The sequence below is a fragment of the Antechinus flavipes genome, chromosome 2 (genome assembly GCF_016432865.1).
Source record: "Antechinus flavipes isolate AdamAnt ecotype Samford, QLD, Australia chromosome 2, AdamAnt_v2, whole genome shotgun sequence".
Taxonomy (NCBI): Eukaryota; Metazoa; Chordata; class Mammalia; order Dasyuromorphia; family Dasyuridae; genus Antechinus; species Antechinus flavipes.
In genome coordinates this window covers 462556094-462579003 of record NC_067399.1, presented here as the reverse complement: position 1 = coordinate 462579003, position 22910 = coordinate 462556094, and the positions used below count along the sequence as shown (strand labels likewise).

General features: G+C 33.2%; 1 protein-coding gene across 3 annotated transcripts in view; it reads right to left on the bottom strand.

The window, feature by feature from the left end:
* CNTRL (centriolin) overlaps window positions 1-22910 on the bottom strand; it is an 89397-nt gene that overhangs the window by 53567 nt on the left and 12920 nt on the right. For 2 of the 3 annotated variants that reach the window (XM_051979544.1, XM_051979545.1), the window contains exons 5-12: window positions 21645-21786; window positions 18194-18380; window positions 17132-17325; window positions 12405-12524; window positions 11616-11838; window positions 7936-8045; window positions 6463-6657; window positions 1039-1192 (exon numbers count right to left, since the gene is read on the bottom strand). In XM_051979544.1, coding sequence (XP_051835504.1) covers window positions 1039-1192; window positions 6463-6657; window positions 7936-8045; window positions 11616-11838; window positions 12405-12524; window positions 17132-17325; window positions 18194-18380; window positions 21645-21786 — 1325 coding nt within the window. Of the gene's footprint in view, window positions 1-1038; window positions 1193-6462; window positions 6658-7935; window positions 8046-11615; window positions 11839-12404; window positions 12525-15641; window positions 15699-17131; window positions 17326-18193; window positions 18381-21644; window positions 21787-22910 lie in introns of all 3 variants that reach the window. The other variant, XM_051979547.1, reaches the window with a different exon arrangement.

The following is a 22910-nucleotide window of genomic DNA, read 5'->3' as shown; positions in this document are numbered from 1 at the left end:
TCTATCTGAAACAAAAATAACTTTTTAACAGCAATATTTTTCTGTTGATGATATGTTATAAATCATAAAATACCAGAATTTCTGAGGAATCTAAATTGTGGATCACCAAAAGAGTAATGGAGAGTACATGAGAGGGTATGAATAAGCTAGAGCTCTATGTATTTTCATATTACCAATGAAGCAAGAAAGTTGAAGAAATGTATGACCAGAAAAAAGGTGGACTGGTCATCTACCAAAGGGAAGGGCTAATCAATGGACCACCTGTATAATCTATCCTATTTACTAGTAAGAGACCTAGAGGAAGGTCTGAATCACATGTGACCTCTATGAAGTATTTATGGGACTACGGAGATAAAAAATGTACAAGGAGAGAAAATACATACTTATCTGAAGTGTTAGAGAGTATGCCAACATTGGTAAGACCATGGATCCATTGAAATATTGTATGAATAATAATTATATAAATGTGCAACATAAAGCCATATTTATTATGATAATAATTATTACATCAAAACAATTGACTAATGCAGTACTTTGGCTATAAAGTAATAAACATAAGTAATTGACAATACCCCTTTGGAAGCATCATTTTCTCATTTTATAGATGAGAAAATTGAAGTTAGAGAAGATGAGTTGATTTTTTCAGTGTCCCACAGTTAAATCAGTAGCCATGCTGGGACTTAGAAGTGAAATGATTTTTAAATCCAGTGCTAGTACACAAGAGTTGCTAGAATCAGTGTGGAATCACAGATTTTTTTTTAAGAGCTTTTGGGGAAGGGAAGGGAATATATAATTATATAGTACCTACTAGGGGCCAGGCTAGATGCTAAATGTTATCTCATCTAAGGGACTTTAATGAAAGAATGAGACCCAAGAATATACAATGATACAGCAAAACTAATTGGATTAGTTCTATTTCAAGTGGCTTCCAGAACATGATATCCTTAACTGAAACTGATTTAGTTTCTAGAACACAATGCAGTATCCCTGCTGAAACTGATTCAGGGAAATGTCCACGATTAATAATAAAATCTTTACCTTCAGTTAGTTGTTGCTCCAGGTCCTTAATATCATCAGTTTCCTTAGCAATTCGGCAAAGTATCTCATCTAATCGACATTCGAGCTGTTGATATTGTTTGTTCATAATGTCAAGCTGCTGTTCTTTGTTTTTCTTCTGAGCCTCCACATGAATCTATGAAGTACAAAGATTTTTTTTAAATTCTGAAAATTCTTCTATCTTAAGAGTCAAACTACAAAATTCCACATAAATAAAGAATTATTATTAAAAACAGTAACAATGGTGATGAATTTTTTGAAGACACACATTATGGTAAAGAAAACCCGAGAAATGATTACTCTTTTGAAATTTAGATTTATTCTTGCCATTTAATAAAATGAAATAATGTTTCACTAACTTTAAGAGACTTCATAAATTCAATAATGCATTTCAACCAAAAGAATCCTTAAAGGCTACCAGCTTATTAAAGGCTACCTATCTGTTTGTAGTGGCTAGAAGCTGGAAAATGAAAGGATGTCCATCAATTGGAGAATGGTTGAGTAAACTGTGGTATATGAATGTTATGGAATATTATTGTTCTGTAAGGAATGACTAGCAGGATGAATACAGAGAGGACTGGTGAGACTTACATGAACTGATGCTAAGTGAAACGAGCAGAACCAGGAGATCATTACATACTTCAACAACGATACTGTTTGAGGATGTATTCTGATGGAAGTGGATCTCTTCAATAAAGAGAACCTTAATTGATCAAAGATGGACAAAAGCAGCTACACCCAGAGAAAGAACACTGGGAAATGAATATAAACTGCTTGCATTTTTGTTTTTCTTCCCGGGTTATTTATACCTTCTGAATTCAATTCTCCCTGTGCAACAAGAAAACTGTTCGGTTCTGCACACATATATTGTATCTAGGATATACTGCAACCCATTCAACATGTAAAGGACTGCTTGCCATCTGGGGGAAGGGGTGGAGGGAGGGAGGGGAAAAATAGGAACAGAAGTGAGTGCAAGGGATAATGCTGTAAAAAATTACCCTGGCATGCGTTCTATCAATAAAAAGTTATTAAAAAAAAAAAGGCTACCTATAAGACAACAACTATAACAATAGGTGTCACATTTCTATACCACTTTTCAGTTTACAAAGTACTTTTTTCATAAGAACCCATGAAGTATGAAGTATAAAGATGATTATTTCTATTTTACAAAGGACCTCAATCTCAGAAAGATGAATTTAATTGCAAATATGATCACAACAAAGCAAGTGAGCAAAGGAGTCAAAGTCTCCACTTCCACTGTACCAAAATGCCCCTTAAGGTATTAGAAAACATATGGGACTCCCTTATGTAATGGTTCATATGGCTACAAAATCCCCAGGGAAAATTTGCTCTTAAGTTCATGCCATATTCCCTTGGTTATGCATATCTTCCCCATATTATCAGAAGCACAGAAAAATAAATTACCACACAACTATCAGAAAGGAAGTTATATTACAGTCCAAATAAAGATAAAGCTCAAAGGCTAGGATCTATTTGAATACAATGAAGAAACAAAACATTTCCCAATTTTTAAACCTCTGGCACCAAAAAAATTACTTAAATTAAAAAATATGCAAGATATTGTACTAGGTGCTAAGAACATAAAAATAGATGAACAATATGACCTGTTCTCAAGAATCTTATATACTGTAAAGGGAAAAATGGAAAAGCATGTAAATAAATGCAATAATAAAGAACAACAGCAAAGAAGAGGTCCCAGGAAAAATTCAATGATAAACTTATAAAAGAAGAGTTAATGTTTATCAGACAGAAGTAGGGAAAAGGGTGGACTTTTTAAGGAATGGGGGATATGATGGCACAAGTAAGGCACAGAGACAGGAAGACAGTATGATGGGGGAAGATGTATACCTGTTTTATCTACTATTTAGGTTCTGAAGAACCATATCCTAAAAAGATTAGAATAATCTAATAATAATAAATACAAATTGCTATAATTATTAAACCAATCATTTAAAAATTAAACTAATTAAAATTTTAATTTAAAATTAATTAAAGCAATAACAATTACTATAAGTAATAAAACAAAATTATTTTCTCTTTTCCACAGTATTACATTTCTATTAGAAGCTCTCAAAGACCACTAGCTTAGTTTGAAAGAAATTATGATCAGTAGAAGGAATATCCACTCCAAAAAAATTTAAGATCTTTTATAAACAGTTATCACTTACCCTTCTGTTGTGGAATGTGTACTAGCAGACTAAATCACTGAAGTGTGAGTGTGTGTGTGTGAGCGTGTGCATATGCGTGCATGCTCTGTGGGTACCTACTCAAGACTAAAAATCAAAGTTATGTTGAAAACTACAATATGTTGTTTAGTTAGATATTAAATCCTCTACTAGGTCCTTTTTTCATGCCATACAAAAAGACAGTTCAATATACAAATCAATTCTATTTTTAAAACAGTAGAGAACAGTTTAAGCAACAGTACTAGCCACTAACATTTTTGCTGCTTTGGAGGTCACAAAAGGACTGTTAAAAAAAAAAAAAAAAAAAAAAAACAGGGCTCAATATTCTCTTTGTTTTCCAGGGAGAGAGATAAGGAAGAATCCCCTCCTTTAGTTCTAGAATCCCTCTTGTTAAAAACAAACAGTGATGATACCTGGGAAGCGTAGGCTAGGTACTTCTTAATTCCTTCTTCTATTTCATCTGTACTTCCCTCTCTGACAGTTGAATTTCTGCAAGAAACCTGAGGCTCAGTAACTTCCTAGAGCTTCAGACCACATTCTTAGAGGAGCAGCCGCTGACGTTTTGTCCAATCACCAACTGCCTCTGTGGGCTGGTCTCTACTCTCCGAGCTTTAAATCACAACACAGGAAGCTGGGGAAGGGCCAATGAAGCTTTAGGTTTACAACAGAGCTCAGCTAACCAAAAAGCTAGTCTGAGAGGAGCTGGCTTCTTTTTGTTTAGATGAGGGGCAACACTTTCAACACAAAAATGAATAAAAATCATGTTTTATAACTGCTTGTGGTAAGTTTATGCCGCTTGTAAAACTTTACGAGCTAAAATAGATTTTACTTTCCAACTATAGCTTTTTCCTTTTTTTTTAATAGTACTGTTGAAAACCTGGACAAACTGTGACCAACTTTAAAATAATTAATCTTTTCAGGCCTTATTAAGAAACCATTCATATTCACATAGTGCTTTAATTATGGTACCAGTCACAGACTAAGCCTGATATTCAAAGACCAGCTTAATTAAATATGAAAATTTTATTATTAGGTTGCATCCAGGGTGACCAAATTTTTTTCTAACCACAATTCTCCTCCTTTTTTGTTCTAAACTTAACCATGAAAATAAATAAGCAAGCATTTCCATATACACAGCAGAACACAAAAAGGGGATTGTGTGTGGAATTGTGAATTTCTATTACATAATGTTTGCCTTAAAATATATATTTATTTATATGTATATTCCACACTTTATTTTTAAAACTTGCCTGCTTGTCTGTGTTTCATTCTGAATTTCCTTTTGTATTTTTCTGTGCATTTAAAAAACTTTCAGTAGGCCCCCCCCCCTTTTTTTTAACTGGGGAGGAAGCAACACTATTGCTAATTTTTTTCTCTCCTAAGTGCCCTTTTCTGTCCCAATCAAAAATAAGAGTTAAAAAATCTTCAAGACAAATAAGCATAGTTAAACAAAACAAATCCACACTATAATCTTGTTTCGGGACTATGGATTCTTTGGAGATATAGTTGATCAATAAGTTCATAAGAGAATCAGGACATAAAATCAGGTCTTGTGGACTCTAAGTATAGTGTTCATTCTGAATGGTATTGTTTAACTGAATTCTAGACTTTGGAACTGATCTGTACTTGTTTGAACAAAAGCAAAGAGGCCACAAGGGCTAATTTGTTTTATATATACCATCCCCACTAACACAGGATTGCTTATAGTTGCAGTGAAACTTAAATATACAATTCTTATAAAGGCTATTTGCCTTACTTTCCCCACACAGACATTTTGTTCTCTATAAAAGTCTAACATTTATTCATATCCCTGAAAATGAGTATCTTTGTCATTTAGTTCACACTTATTAACTACTATTTACACAACAATGCATCTACACAACACTGCAGCAGATAATGGAGATTCAATATTTAGAGGTGTGTGTGTATGTGTGTGTGTGTGTGTATGTATTTAAACATAGATGTATTATACATATATCTATATAGCATATAGAGATATATATTCTATATCTATATTTAAGAATAATATTAGTGATAATGATAGATTAAACCTGACACCCAAAGACTAGCTTAGTTATGTATATAAATGCTCATCATCAGGTTGGATCCAGGGTAACAAAATTTTTTCCTAACTCCAACTCTCCTCCTTTTTTATTTTGCTGTTTTATTCTGAACTTAAACATGAAAATAAATAAATGAACATTTCCCTATACACAGAAAAACACAGAGAACTATATATGAAACTGTGAATTTTTATCGCTTTAAAAACACACATACATATATATATATATATACACACACATACACAGACATAAATTCACACTTAAAATTTTCTTGCCTGTTTGTGCTTCTTTCTGAACTTCCTTTTGTTCTTTTCTGTGTACTTAAAAAATGCTTCAGTAGTCCTCTTTTTTTATTGGGGGGTATCAACTATTGCTAACTTCTCTTCCCCCTCATGCATATAGATAATTCCCCCCCTAGATACAGATGTATCTATATTCTTACATATATTTATTTTATATGGCTATATATAGACCAAATACAGCTAATTGTAAGTATTTATACTTACAATTTTATTATGTAAATATTATGTGAAATATGTGAAAAACATGACAGAAAAGTACAATGTACTATGAGAGATCTGAAGAGAAGGCTGGGATTCACACTAAGAGATTAAGAAAGACTTCATGGAGAAGGTGGTATTTGAATTAGTTTTTAAAAGATTGCTACACCTCCTCCTCTGCCATTAAGAAGAGAATGGAAGAGAAAGGGAAAAAAAGGTAAATGAAAGGGAGCTTTGGAGGGTATCTTAAGCATTACCCTGTATTACAAAAGCATAACATTTACAGCAGAAGAGACCTTAGAACACAGAATGCCAAGAAAAGAATATTAGAACGCAGAATATTAGAACAAAGAACACGGAATGTTGAACCAGAAGGTCCTTAGAAATCATCTGATCCAACCCTTTAAGCTAAAGAAATTAAGATGCAGAGTGGTTACTGTTGTGGATTGTAATGATTAAATCTACAATGCACTAAATTTGCTCCTTGCTATACCCTGAATACCTACATCCACGGATGGTGAAAAGTTAACTCTTTAAGTAAACTTAAGTTTATTCTAAAAGCAAAACAGCTATATTTGAGTTTCTTTCAAATAGTATTAATATAATTACTATTAATAATAATAATCATTAACTTACATGTCTTGGGTCAGTAGACTCTAGATTATCTATGGCACTTTCTGCATCCTTTATTTCCATCTCTTTTTTATTTATTTCTGAACTCTGTTTCTCCATCTGCATTTCTAGATTCATTGATTCTTTACGTAACTGATTCAGGAGTTGTATCTTACCATTTAATAGTTTGAGAAGAACTTCTTTTTCTGTGTCAGAAATCTAAAAAAAAAGTTCACAAAAGTAAATTTTTAAAAAAAGACCCACATGTCCAGATAAGCATGGAGAGAAAACAATGAGTTGTGATTTAAAACAATGAATTTTGTAACGTAATAAGAACACTGGGATTTCCACTAAAGAGCAGGGGTAGTGATTTTTTAGCCATAAAGCCACAATCAGTCTTGTATGGCTTTCAATGCAACCTTTACTTCATCTGCTTACACAAATACAAAATATACTGGGATTGTGATAATACTTCAAAAACAGACCACACCAAAGCTCAGAAAAGCTAAATGTGCTTCATGAAGCAAAATAGCATCGATACACTCATGGAAAGCACTTGATGCCATTTGATCTAAAGTACAAATTTACTTCAGCAATCTTCTACTACTGGAAACTCTTATTTTCTACAGAGCTCTAAAGCTTACAAAGGATTTCCTTCACAAAAAGCCTGTGAAGTAGAATAACAAATAACATCATCTGTCATTTTGTAAACAATAACTAGTGAATGTTAGAGCCAAGTTTGAAACTTAAAGAGTTTCTTGTATCACCATGTCTAGTAGTCTTTAATGAGAAAATATTGGCTTTAACAAAAAGATTTGAACAATTGAAGCACTGAAAAGAGTGCTACAAAAGAAAAGAAAGAAAGAAAAAAAGAACACTGCAACACTTTTTGTTCATTTCAAAACCTTCAGTATTAAGGTTTCTATATTATGCATTTAATTTCCATCATTTACAACAGAGCAAAGAAAGTTAAGAAGGAAGTGTAACAAGGAATGGTTATAAAAACACATTTTTTCATATCAGAAAATTCTATTCTTCCTGTTCTATAGGTATTTATTTAGTGACAAACCAACAGTGTTAAGAGAAGAAAATAATGCACATGGTTGGCTATCACATGTATGGTATCATCTTCCAGATACACAAATATCTGTGTGAGGGGTGACTTTTTATTTTCTAATGAAAACAACTTCCTTTTGTCCTATCATCTTTATCAGATACTATCTGAAACATTATCATAAATCATAAATCCTTTATATGAACCTTCAGAATATCATTTATGTTATTATGTTATAGAGACATTATACAGGAAATAATTCCTCTATTCCATTGTCCTTAGGCTCTTAAAGCTAATCATCCTCCACAATAAAAACTCATTATCCAAAGAACTATACTTGGAGAAATCTGGAAGCTAAGATGTATTTTTAAAGAGGCTACCTACAAAAATAAAATTCTTTTTGGGTTGATGCCTTTTCTTGCATTGTTGTTTGGCTTACATACTTTTTTCAGTTTTATGGCTTCTTCCAGTTGTTTAAATTCTTCTGTTGCTTTTAAAATGTTCTGTTCAGCCTTTGTCATTTCATTACGCAGTTGTTTCAATTGTGCTTGGGCTACAAAAGAAGCAAAGAAAAAAACAGAACATGTGTGCCATCAAATACTGTCCCCTTTGCAACTTAACTCCCCCTTTTTAGCAACTAAACTCTCCTGTTCAGGTGGAAAAGATTTAACTACAAAACTTATTAGAAACAAAAGCAACTTTTTATATTAATCTAGAAACTCAAGAATACAACTAGAAAGGCCATTAGAGAAATTTATTGAGCCTGATTCCCTTGTTTTACAAGAGAACAAAGAGAGAGAAAAATTTCAAAAGTCTCACAGACCAGGCCTAAAACCCACCAACAATATCTTACATTTATATAGCACATTATGGTTTATAAAGATACAGATTGTACTGGTTTATCAAGTTTATTTTACAGAAAACGAAACTGAGGCTAAGAACAATTAAGTAACTTATTCAAAGCTGCATAGCTAAGTAATTGTTGGAACCAGGAAATGAATTCAATTTCTTCTGACTTTTTCTACTTTGTCATATCTTAACCACCTCTCTCAGCATCAGGGTGGGCTCTAGGGCAGAGCTATCCCATCTATTCTAAAGTTAGGGATAAAATATATTCCTTTAGGGCTTCATAAATAGCTCTTCACCACTGAACAATAAGCCACCCTGCCTAGACCAGGGCCACTGAACACAATGTAACCTGTTCTCAATGTGGGGGCAATAATCAAATTCCTATCTTAGTAAGGGCCTTGCTTCCCTTGCTACTGGAAAATATATGATAAGCTACTGTCCAATGGCTGGGCAAATTGTCCTTGCTCCTCTCCAGAGCTGACTTTTGCCTAGTATTAGAGAACACCACTGTAATATTATTCCTTAATTCCTCCTTCCTATTCATTTACACCTTCCCTCTCCCATATGGCTATCTTGTTCTGTTTTCTCCTTCCCTAAGTGCTTTCTGAGACTACCACTCCATTGTTAAGAAGCATCTCTTTATGTTAAACTAATTCCTTCCAATCACAGAAACACAGCTCTTCTCAGAAAAGAATATCTCTGAACACTCTTCTGCAGTACTGGATATACCTTGTTCCATGCTCTACAACTTTCTGGGCCAGGAAGAACAGGATCACTCCTTGATTTTCACTACAATATCGAAATTTTTATTGCTAGCAATTAGTAACCTTCCCTTCTTTCAGCTTCATACTACCTGGCCATATCACACAACGCAGACCTCTGATAGGAATTAATTGCTGGACCTGAGGTCATTCTCCTTCTTTTCTCAAGGAATTAAGTAGCTGGCTTACCATACAGTCATTACCACAGTCCCTTTCTTCACACTTGCTAACATACCTCAAACTTCCTAGTTTCCAGGTTCATCATCTTTTTAAGTTCCATGACCTTCATGTTCACTCAATTTCAACCAAACAGAGGGATGATTATAGCCTCAATCTACTTATAGGAGTTTCTATCTTTCTATGTCTTCTTGTGCTTCATTCTTACTAAACCTAGTCTTCATTTTCACTGCAAACTCCAGTCACTCTGCTAACAACCACATTCTCCCTTAATAACCAGCTAGGGTCTTAAGATACCATGTCTCTCACAGACCGGAATGGAGACTCAGAGATATCCTAGTCTCCTTAAGTGTGGGGGATGGGGGGAAAGGGCACTTGTGAAAGAAATTAAATCAGCATCTTAAGTGGGGTCTGTGGAATAGTTCCCTTTGTTATTGGGAAAGAGGAATCTATGTCCTATGGCTAGTACTATGTCACATAAGAAGCTGCAGTGGCTTCTTATTTCTAGAATAAAATACAAACTAGTCTGTTAGGCTTTTAAAGCCCTTCATAATCTGGCTCTAGTTTACCTTTTCAGACTTAACTTATTCTCATTTATAGACCTAAAATTCTAGTCAAACTGCCAAGAATGTTCTTTCTCACATAAAGTATTATGCTTCCATACTTCATAGCTCTGCCTCTCATAGCTGGAAAAAAAAAAAAAAAACTATCTCTGAACCTTTAACTAATTGAATATTTAGCTTCCTGCAAGCTCAGATCAAGTGCTATTTCCACCAATTTCTTTATTCTCCCTTTCCCCTCTTTTAATAGTGTCCTGCTTTGTATAAGTTTTTAATTTAATTTTCTATGCATATGATCCTTGAAAGCAGGATTTGTTTTGTTGTTATTTTTGTATCCCTAGCATGTAGCATAGTACTTAGCACATGGTAGGCACCTAATTTTTGGTAAATAAAAATGAAATAAATTAATTTCTTAGACGAATTTTTTACGATGCATGTTAAAAATGAGTTTTACTTATATGAATTAATGCAAAGTTAATTCCTTTGAAGTAGAAATGCTTCAATTTAATTCAATTAATTCCACAAGCATTTATGTGGAATCTCCTACATATTATTCCACTAAAAACTAGAAATTACAGAAGGATAGTTAAGATACAGTCCTAGTCCTTGAGGAACTTAAGATTTGATATGACAACCTATCCACAAATATCAACAAAATAAAAAATATAATAAGAGGCAAAAACTAAGAGATTTGTTATATATTGAGGTTGAACAAAGTAATGGTCATAGTTTATTAGGATGAAAATGGTCATTACTTAACTAGTATTGTAAAAAAAACTATGGAAAATTTATTGAAGGAGAGATTGATTAGTGCCTAAAAGAATGTCTAAGTTTTCGAAGTACTCTTAAGTATGGGGAATGACATAAGCCAGACATAAATACCCAACCCACAATACTCCCAATAAAAATATAATAGGAAACATTTGACAAAATAAATTAAAATTAAACAGATAATGTTAATATGTGATTTTCTAAGTCAGTCCATACCCTTCAAAGATCCTTATATTTGATACCCCATATAGGCCCCCAGATAAATTTCCCTAAAGCACAGCTCCAAATATGCTACATCTCTGATCAAAAGTCTTTACTGGCTACAAGATAAAATAAAATCCCTTTATCATGTTATCAAAAGTCCCAATTGAGCTTCTAGTTATCTAATAATATTTGCCTCCTATATATTCGTCAAGTATGACTTACTGCTATTTTTCAAATACATCCCTCTCTTTCTCCTTATAGCATTTGTTTATGTCATTCCATATGGATGGAATATGTCCCCATATCTACTGAAATTCTGTTTATTCTTCAACCCCAGTCAAATTCCACCTCTTCCAAGGTGGATTTTTTAATTTCCCTAGCTACAGTTAATTTTGCTTTCCTCTGATCCTTTATAGCATTCTTCTAATATGGCATATGCATTATATGAATGCTATATGCTAAAAGAGAAGTTGTGATCTATGCAAATGAAAGGAAGAGCCCACTGATGAGAACAAAGATCCACAGAGGATGTAAAATACTATTTATGAACATCTCATATTCTCTTTTAGATTATAAACTCATTGATGGCAGAGATAGCATTTTATTTATCTTGTGTCACCATCACTGCCTATCATATTTTCATGCATGTAGTAATAATTACTTAATTGGTTGTACTTGTTTGTTGAACAAGTAAATGAAAGAAAAGAATCATTGTTTAAATGACTAAATAATTCACAAATAAAATTAGATTGAATTAACTTTTTATATTTTTAAAGGGCAGAAATTAAAAAACATATTTACCTGCTTTTATTTTGTTTTCTTTATCTTTTAGGTGTAAATCCAGTGTTTCAGCACGTTTCACTAAAGCTTGTTCATTTCCAAGTTCTTTATAAAGTTCCATTTTTTGAATCTGTATTGGTTGAGCATTATCACCAATATAACCTTCAGTGGTGTACATATTTCTTTTATATCTGGATTTACCAATATAAGGGCTTTCACCTGGGACATCATAATTTTCAGCATACTGAAAAAGTAAATTTATCATATTATTATGTAATATGTGATTTCACAAAGAAATTCAAACCAGTTAAACATCTTTTTGTTACTGAGTTAAAGAGACTTGGAGCATTCTGTGAATTTGTAAAATTTATAAATTGAATTTTAAAAGTTTATGAAAATACCAAATAGCACTGATAGGAACTGGTACGATATCACATCACTAATACTGAAAATGGAAGAACACATGAAATTTTAAAACAGAATAGAATTTTAAAGCTGAAAGGGACTTTAGACAATAGAATATCAGAGTAAAAATATAATGTTAAATTAATTAATAATTAAATTAATAAATTAATGTTAGATTAAAATAATTAAAAGTATAATGTTAAAGCTGGGAGATACTTTAGAGATTAAATTCAACTTATATTTAAGACCTGGTTAATTTATCATTTTATAGGTGAAGGCCTAAAGAAATTTAATGATTTATTCAAGGAGAGAAACTAGAATAATGTTAAATAAAAATGTGTGTATCCTGGTTTAATACACATCTGACTGTGTCTATAATACACCAAAAATGGTTAAAAGACTTACCTCTGGTGGATAATAATTTAATGGTTCAAACTTGGCATCAATTTTATAAAAAGCCAATTCTTGTTCAAGCTCATATTGTTTTTGGCAAGCACGAGTGAGTTCCATTGTCTTTTGTTTTAACTATTATCCCATTTCAGGTATAAAGGAAAATAAGAGAATCAATAAATTAACAATCAGTTCCAATGGGGGGTAGTTTTTCATAAAAGCTAGTAATGGGAATAAAAACACACACAAGCACATATATACAAATGCTAAATGACCATGACAATTAATAGTAAGTTGTCAACTAACCCTATACCAAATCTACCATTTAATAAGAGATCACATATAAGAGATCTTGGGAATGGTTATATACATATTTTAATCATAAATTGAAAAGTCTTAATATGCTGTACTGAGTTTTACAATTATAACATTTCACTGAGCCAAAAATTAAAAAAACTATCCATTATTTCTTAAAAAATGGCTAACCAGTTATATTTATCCTTATTTTTCTCTGATAATAAAGATCTATAATAGAATGATTTTTATCTTCTTTAATTTTCCTTAAAGACAGTGATACAATAAGAAAGAAAAGGAATTGATCCCATTTCTGTTGGATTAAAACTAGTGAAAGATTAGATATTAAACATTTAGGATTTAGTCTTAGCAAAAATGGATCATGTTAGCTCACAACTTTCTCATTCAAATCTACTAGTCTTCCCACTATACCATGTTTCCTGATATGAGCTCACTGAACAGAAAGTAATATTACATTGATTAATAATAGTTTTGTAGAATATTTCCACTGTATTTTGAGACATTTTGGCTATTTAAATGGATTCCAAAGATCTATTATGTACTTTGGGGGCTCATTTCTACAGAAAGTTGAATATCAAAAAGTGAACCAACATGCTTAGAAAACCTAAAAAGTATTTTTAAAAAATAATAAAGCATGCATATTCATATACAGTCCCCCAAAACAGCACTACAGGAAACACTGAAAATCAATAAATGATATGTGATATGCAAAATGACATTCATATGTAATGTAGAATACAGTCAGCTCTTGATTATCTATAGAAGTGAGGATTTAAATGAATTATCATATTTGATCCTTACAATTCCAACCTTCTGTGAAGAGTATATAGAGAAGAAAAATGATTTACCAAAAAGTTATACAAGTATCCTGGTTAACTAATCATAGCCACAGATAAACCCAATACTTCCTTTGAGATTTGTGACACTCTTCTTTACTAGATGACTTAATGATATATCTGCTGTACAACAGTAAAATAGTCATGGAATCACAGGAGAGCTAATGTTCATAATAACCCTGAGGCTAGTGAGAAAAGCTAAGCACAGGAAAAAAAGGGTTTTTTAAAGCTAAGTTGAAGAAAGCAGAAAAGTTCAAAGGAGGTATGGGATAGTAATAAATAATGGAAGAATGTGGAATAGCTTAACTTCTGTTTCTGATTTCTTTCTCAAGGATAATCTTGACAGAATGCAAAGGACAGAGCAAAAATGCTGATAGAGAGTTAATACCAGAGACAAGGAGATAGCAAGAGAGTACCTAGCTGCTTTGGAAGAGTTCAAGCCTTCCAAGTCCAAATAAAAAAGGGTGCTGGAAAAACTAGCAGATGTCCTCATAATGCTGTCATTAGTGATCTTTGAAAGATCATGAAGAATGAGAAAGGTGAACAGAACTGGAGAAGTACAAATATTATTGCAATGAAATCTGCAAACTATTAAATAAGTGAATTTGAATTTAATTCCTAGTAAAATTCTAGAATATAGGATCTGAGATCACTTTCAGTTTACCATGTGTATCTCACGTGTATCTAGTCATTTACATGTTGTTTCACTCATTGGAATGTGATCTTCTTGAGGGCAGATACTAAGTCCTTACTTAAGCCCTGAGCTCAGTGTCTGGCACATAGTAAACAACTAGTGGATTCCCTGACCTCCTTTAATACCCATCTTCCATAGAAGCCTTTCCCGATAATTTCCCTTTATTAATTATTTCTTATTTATCTTAACTATGGATTATTTTTATATATTTATTTGTTGTCTTCCCCATTATATTGTGAGCTCCTCATGAGCAGGAATTGTCATTTGTCACTTTGTATCCCTAGAATTTAGCACAAAGCCTGGCACATATTATATGCTTAATAAGTATTTACTGATTGCTTGAAGTGCTTAAGCTTATCACAGTTGACTCAACCTAAAGAAATAGCTGGTGAACCTCTAGAAAAAGGAGCATTTATTATAAAAGCCAGAATGGATTCATCAATAACAATTAGTTTTAGACTGCCTTTATTTGTTTTTGGATAAAGGGCTACTAGATGGAAGATCAAGGTAGGTATAAATAATTTAATTAGATTTGACAAAGTGTTCTTGTGGAAAAGGTAGAAATATGTGGATAAGGTTTGTTGGTTAGGAATAGTAGGTTGGTTTAGGAAGTAACTGAGAGACCAAACCCAAACACAATCATTCATGGTTCAATGTAAAGTCAGAAGGAATTCTTTATAGGAGGCCTAGTGATTGGTGCTCATACCTGTGCTGTTTAATATTTTTATATCTGGGGCATAGATGATGTGTTTATCAAAACATTTATAGATGACACCAAATTGACTTGAAAGGCTCCTCTTTTGAAGATTATGAAGGACATGGCTATGCCCTTTTTTTTCCCCAGAGAATAGAAGAGACATGTTAAATTCATAAAGCTAATAATAAGCATTATAAAATTCTTTTGACTCTCAAATGTGTGCTTTTTTCACTGTACCATACTGACAGGCATAAAGAGACAAAGAGAACTACATAACTTAGAAATGAGATGAAATGAATTATCAGCTCCTAAAATAATCATGAGTTGACTGTATTTAATGTATCGAAATAGGTCAAATATCACTTCATATCTTTAACCCAGTATCAGAAGAAGTAGAGGTGAAGGGAACCTTAAGAATCATTAAATCCAGGACTCTCACTTTACAGATGAGACTGTAGAGAAGAGTTAATTGACTTATCTAAAGTCACATAGGGAGTAAACAGCAGAGGGAGAATCTGAACCTGGGTGGTCTGGTTATAAGACCAGAGCTCCTCTTACCATACTACTTTTATAAAAGTACACATTCATTTCAAAACATACAATCCCATAAAAAGCAAGCAAGTGGGACTTAATATGTAAGCGAGTGATTTAATATCAATTATCATGCAAACAAATTCCATGTGATAAGCATTTCAACCAAAAGAGACTACCTGTAATGAGGAAGATAGATTCAGTAGAAAATGATCTGCCATAAACCAAGATACCAGCTAAAGGAACAAAGAAGCAAACAAGAGTTATGCCATCAAAGTTCATGAGCTGAAAGGGCTCTGAGAGATCATTAACTATAACTCCTTCATTTTACAGATGAGAAAACTGAGACCTAGAATGGCAAGTGACTTGTCCAAGATCACAGAAACTGGTGGTAATAAAGCTGCAACAAAGGCACATGCATCTTAACTCTCATACTAGCACCCTTGTCACTATGTTCTGTCAACTCTAACTATTTCCATATAAAATTCTTATGAGGGTACCTGACAAATCCTGCGACAATCTGACAAATAAGCTAGGAAAATGATGGGCTTCTCCACTGTACTTTGCTTATCACCCCAGAGTCACCTGTTCCCAACAGCTCAGTCCAAACCCACAAAAAAGTCCATTTCTCAAGTGCATTAATATGGCAAAGGCAGAGGAAACCAAAAGTATTTGTCAATGTTTCAAATGACCTTCCTATTCTGATGTAGGCTGAATGGAAAGGAAGAATAATCATGATGGCAATAAATAAATAGCTCACATTTCTATGTGCTAGGCAATATGCTGAGCACTTTATAATTATTACCTTATTTGAATCTCACAACCACTATGGTGGTGGTTGTTACAGTTATTAACCACATTTTATAGATAAGGAAATTCCTTGAAATGAAAGTTAAATGACTTATCAGGGTTATAGAGCTAGTGTGTGTCTGAAGCCAGACTTGAACTCTAATATTCCTAACTCCAGGTCTAGTGTTCTATCCACTGCCATCACTGAGCTGCTCTGGTAACTAGAGAGTGTTAACAGAGCAAGAAATTAAGCACATTGACTTCTAGCTGCTAAACCTGAACTGGTAAGGCAGAACAGTTAATGCTATATGAAGCTTACTCTATCCTTTAAGACCTAGCACAAATGCTAACACCTACAATAAGTCTGCCCTGTTCCTCAAGTTAGAAGTGAGCTTTGTTAAATCTTGTTTCATAGTATTCTGGGCTTGTTTTTCCTCCTACATAATCTGTTTTACCTTATGGTCACTGAAGGTTGTTGTGTGTTTTCATATGTATTACAAACTTCCAATTAGACTATAAGATAACACAGCAGGATATCTGTCTTCATTGTTTTCATTTTCATTTTCATTCATTCATTTCCTATCTGTGGCTCACTTAGTACAGGAGAGTAGATACTTCATCACTGTCTGGTCTATGAATGAATGTAGCATTTTTATTACAGCTTCATTCCTGGTGCATATTAAAATTCTATAACTTTGTGACAAATGATACAAAAGCTGAACATCTGCACTGGGCAGAAAGAATACCATGCAACATGAAGAGTCTAAGAATAAGACACATCTGAAAAATGGCCAAAGGGCTAAAACCCAGACCCTATTACAGAAGCCCAAGACCCAGAAAGAGAGTGCACTAGACATGACAAAGATCAGAAGCCACATACCAACTCATTCTTAGTGTTGAGATTGCTCTGAAGTTCCCTATAGCTGTGCTTGTGCTGGGCAGCTTCCTCTTTCAGAGATCGGTTTATTTCATTCTGATTTTTCATTTCTTCCAAGAATTGGGCCTGTTTGTTTTTTAGTTCTTCTGCTTCTTTTGTCTTTTTTTCTAGGTCTCTTTCTAGTCGTTCTATCTCCTCTGTCAATAAAAATAAAGTTGTCATTTCAATATCTCCCTGATCTTCTTGAAGGGATGTGTGATGCAATGGGAAAAGTCCTGGCTTTAAAAGTCTGAAGATCAGGGTCCTATGTAATGTGACTTTGGCACTTATTATTAGCAAGACCTTGAGCAGATCTCCTCCCCTCTCAGAGATCACATTCATCTAAAATAGGTAGAGTTAACTGTGCCATCTGTCTTAACAGAGGATTTAGAAGGAAGTACTGGGGAAATTTTAAAGTCCTTCTGAAATATGAGCTATTTCTACTATTACTATTATTACTACTACCACCACCACCAAAATCACCACCACCTTTGTCTTAAAGACTATTAGTTATATTTCTCCAATATGTAAAAGGATTTTTAAAAATCTGATAATAACCTTATTAAAAATTTATCCTGTGATCTTTTAAAAAGCTAACTTTACAGCACAAAAGTAATAAAATTTCATGCATTTTTAGAGCTTTACAGTTACAAAGAACTTTATTCATATTCATTATCTCATTTGATTCTAACAAAGTCATTGTAAAGTGAGTAGCAAAAGGATTTTAATTCCATGACGGACCACTAAAGAGAAAAGAGATTCAGAAGCTTAGAGTGATTTATTTGTCCACGATCATACATACAATTGAGTAAATGGCAGTCAGCCATTGAACTCTGATCTTGTGATTGCAAATCTAGTGCCCATTTTTCTTTTAATACACCACACATTAGCTTCCAAACATACTATTTTCTATACAAATTACTTATTATTATGAAATTCATTAATAAAATGGATTTTTTTGAAAAATGTTTTCTGAATTTTTTTCTTAGAAACTTAGACTCTGATTTAGAAATTCTGTCACTTTACCTAAATCAAATCTATCAAAAGATTCCTGCCTGTCCCGACTTGTCACTGGTTGATCGTCCAAACTTTCCAGGGATCTGAGGTGAAAAATGGTATACAGGTGGTAATGAGGAAGCTGTACTACTGGATTGCCTTCCAGAACCAGAGAAGTTAAATCACTGAGTGACTTCAATTTGCTTACTTCTTGGAGCTGGAAAAAAAAATGACATAATTATTATTAAAGTTCTATGAAAAATGTAGACAAAATGCAACAAAGAAGCAAAAAATAAAAGGTATTTTATCAAACACTTTACCTCCAGGAAAGCAAATCTAAGAGAAATTAAGTAACTTTGTAAGTTCACAAAATCAATTAGTTACAAGACCAATATCTGAACTACAGGTTCTTGATTCTCAAGCCAACATTTTTCTCAACTCCTTGGTTTGGAACTCCATTTCCACATTTGTCAGACAAAGAGATTGAACTAAATGATAACAAAAACCCCTTTCAATTATAATACTTTATATTTTCTCAACTCTAAATTTTGATATTATTATTAAAGGAAAGCTTTGTAAATATCTAGAAAGGGAAGATGTAATCTCAATGAAGCCAAGATTCCACTTACTAAACAGATTAAGACAGAATAAACTTTATAAAAAAAGTTATTAAATTAGAAAAAGCAAAAGAATTATAAACTTAGATTTTAACAAAGCCTTTGACAAATGGTATCTCTTATGCTTGATTAAGTTTGATTAATCAAACTTGATTAAGTTGGAGAGAGGTATACTACACAATTGTTAGGTAATATCTGAACCTGGTGGCACAGCTAAGGCCCAAAGGTAACTAAACTCATGAAACTTTATCAGAAAAAATACATAAGGAACCAATTTAAATTTAGTTATAAGAGCCATTCCCACTAGATGAATGGTGAGAAGTTATGAATAGGTTCTCTAATGAAGAAATTCAAACTATCAACAATTTTATAAAAATTCTCTAAGTAATGTTAGAAAAATGCTGATTAAAACAACTATGAGGTTCTATGTTACAGTTATTAAACTGGCAAAGATCAAAAAAAGAGAAAAAAATGACAAATGTTTAAAGGGACATGAGAAAATAGGTATATGAGTGCACTGCTGGTAGAGCTGTCAACTGGTTTAGTCTTTCTGGAAAATATTTTGGAATTATGCCCAGAAAGTGATCAAATTGTACATGCCCTCTGACTCAGATGTACCACTACTGGATTTCCCAAAGAAATCCAGAAAAGAAGAAAAGACTCTATGCACAAAAAGTGCAAAAAAATTTTCATAGTAGCCCCAAACTGGAAATTAAGAGGGTGTCCTATGGGGAATGGATAAACAAACCACAGTATATGAATGTAATGGGATATAATTGTGCCATAAAAAATGATGAAATGGACAATTTCAGAAGAAAGCAGAAGACTTGTATGAACTAAAACATAATGACTTGAGAACTGGTAGAATAATTTACATATTACATAATTTACACATAACATTATAAAGAAAAGCAACTTTGAAATATTTTAGAACTCTGATCAATGCAATGATGAGTTCAAAAGAACAAAGTTGTCATCAACCTAGACACCCTGAACCCTTATTATTATAGTCCCTCTTACAGGGCAGGTGTTCAAAGTATTTTCTTTTCCTAGGGTCCAGTTAATCTTTTCCCAAATACCCAATCTGTAACAGAAGAACCCAAAGAAAGCATATAACTAGTACCTCAGACCTTATGCTCATTCCTCTACCCTCAGAAAGCTGAAAAAACAGTGGGTTTCTTTCAAGATAATGATCCAAGAGCAGGCAATATTATGTAATGATGAAAGGAGATGAGATTACAAATTAGGCACCCATTTCCAAATATCTAAAAAATAAGGAAATAGGGGAGGAGTGAAAGGGGACCCGAGTCTTGTCTTTATCTTTCTCTGCTTTTGAGTCTGTATATACTGGAACAAGTTACCATCAGTGTAAAGGATTTCAGGAGACAACATGACAATTAAAATACATTGATGTGTATGGGGGAACCTCAAAGTCTATTAGGTGTGCCATCCAGCTTCAGGAACATCTGAATGGTGCCCAGTAAAGAAGCCTTAATTCCTGGCACTAATGATTTTTAGACAAATGCACTCCTCTAGATCACCTGCTAGTTAGTGAAGGAGCCCTATATGGCCTAGTCAACATTCCTATTGATTTTTGGTAAATACCAGAGGAGAAGTAGAATGGGAAATAAGTCACTTAGTTTTTTAAAAATTGAACAGATACAGTCATGGGATCTGTCCTTCTGATCTGGGCATTTTAGGAAAGTAACTCAGAGTCTACAATTAACTGCCTAACCTCACTTTAAATGTCAAAAAATATTAGTCCAATGTGTCCTCACATGTAGCCAGTAAATACTATTTCTGTCATGTATTGGCTTGTTGATTCCTGATGGTAAAGCTTATGCTGAAGATAGGAGGATAATGCTTGATTTCTGTTATACAATACCAATATGCTTAAAGCTTAACAACATTCGATTCTAGTTAATACCTGTTACTAAGACATTTCTATAAGTTTGCTAAATTCAGCATAGTTATAATTTCATCTTCTTCATTCTGAATAGGACTTCCTGGTTTATCTGTAGAGATCCCTTCCTTCTGCTATCCATCTATGTTCTTTGACCCCATCAAACTACTGATGATGTGAGATGATAGGGGCAAGGGAGGCCAGATCATTACGTAATGCTATTCCTAACTGAAATGCTGTTCATCTCTCCATTCCTTCTTATACTATGTTTGGCTTTATTAATAAACCATTTCGACCCATCCTGGTATGACTGCATGTCATTTACCTGAACTCAATCCTAAATTTTAATGACAATAAAAACCAATGTTTCAAATTTCAATGACAAAGTATTACTTCAACAACGATATTGTATGAGGACATATTCTGATGGAAGTGGATTTCTTTGACAAAGAGACCTAACTGAGTTTCAATTGATAAATGATGGACAGAAGCAGCTACACCCAAAGAAAGAACACTGGGAAACGAATGTGAACTATCTGCATTTTTGTTTTTCTTCCCAGGTTATTTTTACCTTCTGAATCCAATTCTCCCTGTGCAACAAGAGAACTGTTCGGTTCTGCAAACATATATTGTATCTAGGATATATTGCAACATATCTAACATATAAAACTGCTTGCCATCTAGGGGAGGGAGGGGAGGGAGGGGAAAAATTGGAACAGAAACGAGTGCAAGGGATAATGTTGTAAAAAAATTACCTTGGCATGGATTCTGTCAATATAAAGTAATTATAAAATAAAATAAAATATTATTTTAAAAAAAGATTAAAACAAACAAAAAAAATGACAAAGTATTTACATTTTAATTTTTAAGACAAATGTAGCATTTTAGGGCAAAACAAATAAACAAAACCCACCACCACCACCACCAAATATAACAATAATGGCTGCTTCAAGTGACTTACGGAAGATATTTTATTGCCTTTCAGATTGAGGACCCTTAAGGATCTTAACTTCTTCCCAAACCAAAATGGAATATGATCAATTTCATTTCCTGCAAGATTCACCTTTTGAAGATTCTGCATATGTTCTAAGCCTTCAATTTTCCTGGAAATGAAGGTTAAATTAGACTTGATAAGAATTAGTATTATTAAGCAATCACTTTACATTCACATATGAGTAAAATTCCTTGCCCTCCATTTGGGTGATTTTAAATAGAATCATAGAATCATGGAATGTTGGAAATAAAAGGGATCTTAGAAATCTTGTCTAACTCTATTTTACAGATGAGAAAACTGCGGCTCAAGAGAGATTAATTGATTTGTTCAGAATTCTATAACTACTTAATGACAGGTAGAACCTGAATCCATGTCTCTTTGTCATCCCATTTTAAATGAGATGAAATGGGAAACAAAGAATATGCAACTTATTAACTGAAACCAAGCTGCAGATATTTACCTGTCAGGTTTTGCTTACCAGTTAAATCATCATTCTGTTTATCACATTTAAGGGGGACACTGATAATTGATCTAGCTCACATTCCAAAAGGACAGACAACATAGAAATAATAAGTGTTACTATGCAAGTTGGAAGGACTCCAAAAGAGGGCAATCAAGTTGAGGAAACAGAAAAAAAAAAAAAAAAAAAAACAACTATGTCAAAGAAGTAATGGTTGAAGAAGTGGAAAGATTTGATTTGATATCAGAGGGGAAGAGATGGGAGGGAAGAGGAAGAAATAAGCATTTTTAAAGCACTTATTATGTGCCATGCATTGTGCTAAGCACTTTACAAATATTATCTGATTTAGAGGGTGGTGAAGTGGAGAAAGTATTGGATTTGAAGTTACAAGACAGTCTAATTGCTGGCTCTTCTATTTAGCAGCCAAGTGACTTAGGAAAAGACAGTCCATCTCTCATCAATAACTTATCTTATAAAATGACAGGTAAAGGGGGAAAAAGAAAAGAAAGAGGAAAGAGATGGATTACATTGTATCTAGGGCCCCTTCCATCTCTAAATCTATGACCCTAATAGCTATAAGTCTGAGAGAGGCATTTTCAGTCAATAATAAAAGAAAAACTCCCTAAAAATTAGAGTTGTCTAACAATAAAATGGATTGTCTTTGAGACACTAAGGACTTCATCTAGAGAAATATTCAGATAGAGGTTAAATGATCACTTGTCAGGGTGATCTTTAATTCAATTCTATTCCAATTCTAAAATTCTATGATCTGC